The sequence below is a fragment of the Sphaeroforma arctica genome, assembly GCF_001186125.1.
Source record: "Sphaeroforma arctica JP610 unplaced genomic scaffold supercont1.931, whole genome shotgun sequence".
Lineage (NCBI taxonomy): Eukaryota > Ichthyosporea > Ichthyophonida > Sphaeroforma > Sphaeroforma arctica.
In genome coordinates this window covers 7,963-11,142 of record NW_014039627.1, presented here as the reverse complement: position 1 = coordinate 11,142, position 3,180 = coordinate 7,963, and the positions used below count along the sequence as shown (strand labels likewise).

The 3,180-nt window shown below is 38.4% G+C and overlaps 1 protein-coding gene across 1 annotated transcript in view; it reads right to left on the bottom strand.

Annotated features, from left to right (window-relative positions):
* Window positions 1-907: 907 nt before the first annotated feature.
* The window catches only part of SARC_09303 (hypothetical protein), a gene marked incomplete at its 5' end in the record, with an annotated part of 10,065 nt that continues 7,792 nt past the window's right edge, over window positions 908-3,180 (bottom strand). Inside the window, 2 exons of the mRNA XM_014296683.1 lie at window positions 908-2,095; window positions 2,669-2,736. Of these exons, the coding sequence (XP_014152158.1) occupies window positions 1,973-2,095; window positions 2,669-2,736 (191 nt within the window). The remainder of the gene's footprint in view (window positions 2,096-2,668; window positions 2,737-3,180) is intronic.

Sequence of the window (3,180 nt, the reverse complement as noted above, 5' to 3'; positions counted from 1 at the left end):
CTAGCATTTTGTACTGCAGCCAAAGAAATTAAACCACATATATATACAAACTAATTTTAAATTATGTTGACGTGATAAAACTATAGAAAATGGAGTTCGAGAATGTTCCTGAGTTCGAAAAATGGTTTCTGTTCTCAACTCTCAACTGTTCACTGATTTGTGGTAGCAGTAAGGTGCGAATGTGAAACGTTAGTAAACTTGAGAACACAAATATGATTATGTCGACCATCGAACATGGAACTTGAACAATACAGGCTAGGTCTTTATTTACTATATAGTAGATGATTGTGTAGATTCCTTCAAAATAATAGCTATAATATCGAAAACACTTGTGAAATAGATTGCGCTCAAAACTAGTCTTGTTTAAATTTCGCTGATTTTATGATGGAAGCCATCTTGAATGCCACCACCCTTCTCATTTCTTATTCATCTCGCCTCCTCTAGTGGTCAATACAGAATACTATTATAGTAATATCATAAGGGTTGGTAAACGACGCCGACATTTGGGCAAACGACATGTCATAAATGTTGTGTAGACACGTTGTAGGACAGATCGGTAGCGATAGGTATCGTTGGGTCCACTGGAGGGTGCACCGGTGTACGTCAAATATAGCTAAGCGACATATCACAGTCACACATTTTCGCCGCGACATATTTTCATGAGTGCAAGTCGTTCTCGCATTTATATACACCAAGTTATCAACCTAGCAACCGAGATATGAGTAACAGTTACATTACATAACCAGTTCCTCGTTCCCTGTTCCCTGGAGGCCGGCGGGAATCTCAGTATATCTCATGTTTTAAGCTGTTTGTTTAATAACCAATCAGATGAGCCTGATCTCTTGTTTTAAGCTGTTGAATAACCAATCAGATGAGACTGTTTTTTAATTTTAAAGTATGTTTGTTTGGAAAAATCGTTCACTAAAAAATAAAAATAGATCATATAAATATCACACGGACTACGGTGATATTTTAAAACAAAAAAATAAATGAGCTTCACATGCTGTGACGATCAATCAGTTGTAAATAGCTGGTGAAAGATAAATAGATTAATATTTAGCCTGATATCTGAATTACAGTGATTAATATGCAGGACAATGGCTCTACATACGATAGAATTTATGCACGCAACATCAAGCTAAAGATATGTCTGTGTTTTAGTAAATGTGGACTGATTTCTCGGATGTTGATTTTTAGCAGGATGTATTTTAACTGATTGTGCAGAGTTATTCTACGATAGTGCAGTCGCCACTTCATATGCTTTGTAGTACATCGACTGACCTCAATCGAATAAACCTATAGCTACTGCCTTCCAAAAATCATTCGAGTATTAGGTCGTCGATTAAAACGTCACGATCTTACTGAAACAGATAATTGTTGAGAGTGCAACATAAGAGCTCGATGTACATTACACAGGTTCATTAGAGTCCCTCGCCTTCCAATACGAGATTCATGTACAATTGTGGATGCGAGTCCAACGACAAAGCGCGACGCCCACGAGGTTCTCTGCTCAGAGTTTTTACCTCTTCAGATATACATATCCGACTCTAAAGATCATGTTTATTCTATGATTAGAAATGGACTAAAAGTTATACAAATAGACTATTTGACGGGGATCTACGCATAAGGCGACATTTCACGGATAATTTTAAGACCGTCAATACTCATAAACAGTCGTTTGAGGGCACCATTCACAACGAAAAGGCGCAATGTTCTCGTTTGAGGCTTCAAGCATAAAACTGGGGCGCACAAATAATTTGAATCAGGACCTTAAGTTTAACGGAAGCCATACCATGAAGTGTACTGGTACATAAAAATCAATAGCCCTCTTTGAAGTGGATGGCGACTTATATAGTGTAAGAAATTAAAAAGAGTTCGCGCCGCAAAACAGCTTAAATTGTACTTTGTGAGACATATCACATTTATAAACTAATGATATGCAAATTATCCGTAATGCAATGTCTCGGATTGTTTATGTGTCCAGAAAATTGGCAGCCATTAGCAAATCCAGTGCAGCGGCCGGTTCGATTGGGAAGTCTGGAATTTCTTGAGTCGCGGCTGTGTATTTAATTTTGTAGTGGAAGTATTTACAGACCTGCAGAAATACATAAATTATCAGTAAGTGTTGGGCGAAGCAGAGAAGTGAACATGACGCCAGTGCTTACTACAACAAGGAAAACCAAAATAAAAAGAAAGGATGTATACAGGACATAGGAACAAAATCGGGATGTAATCGCCTATGACTGAGAAACCTAATTGTATTAAACAACTATACACTGCTTCGGCATAAAGACAATCACTACAGTGTCATCGCAACAATTAGCTTGCCCAACGTACTAGGGGTATGACTTTGCGCTAGTTGTTCGGTTAAGTCAAAACAACATACACAAGCCCAATACGTAATCTCTGTCAGTGCAATATAGCTGCGAATTTAAAATGCACAGTCGCCAGCTTGATATTGGACAATACTAGAAACCATACCAAAGAGTCCGGCCAATATCTATACAGAAAGGGGTTGGCAGAGTGGTATACTTGATACCTCCAATGTATGCAAGACCTTGAATATCTCTTTAAATGGAAGTTCCTACAACAAAACGGGAGTATCTCAACGATACGCCAGAATGAATGTATGAAACACCCTCAGAAAGCAGAACTACAGCAAGCATACCTGTTCCAGTACATGTGAACTGATTTCTCGGAAGTTGATCAAATTCGTTTCATTCTCCGAGAATTGACCTGTCAACAAATATAGGTGCAGGGTTAAATCGGTACAAGACTTAATATATGTCTCGGATGATAAACATATCAATATCGGCCTAAACCTTGAGGATATCAATAACGGACTAAAATTAAGACGAAAGCACGCTTTTAGCCCAAAACAGTGGAAGCATGGGCATGAAGTATCGACAAGACACAAACAGTCTCTGAAGTGAGGCTTCTCCATTCACGAAGAAGGCGGTTACAAAGCTTGCAAAAATCATTTCGAATCATCAACTAACAGTGAGGTGTCGTGATTGTATAGTGAGAAGAATGTTCAGGCATACTGGATACTCAGTAGGGACAAGTCGCACGAGATAATCTACAGCTGTGAGATGTAGTTTGACCGTAGATATATGAGTGAACAACGAATCAGACAATTGGGCAAATCAAACATCCGATTGTGCGTATATACCAATACTA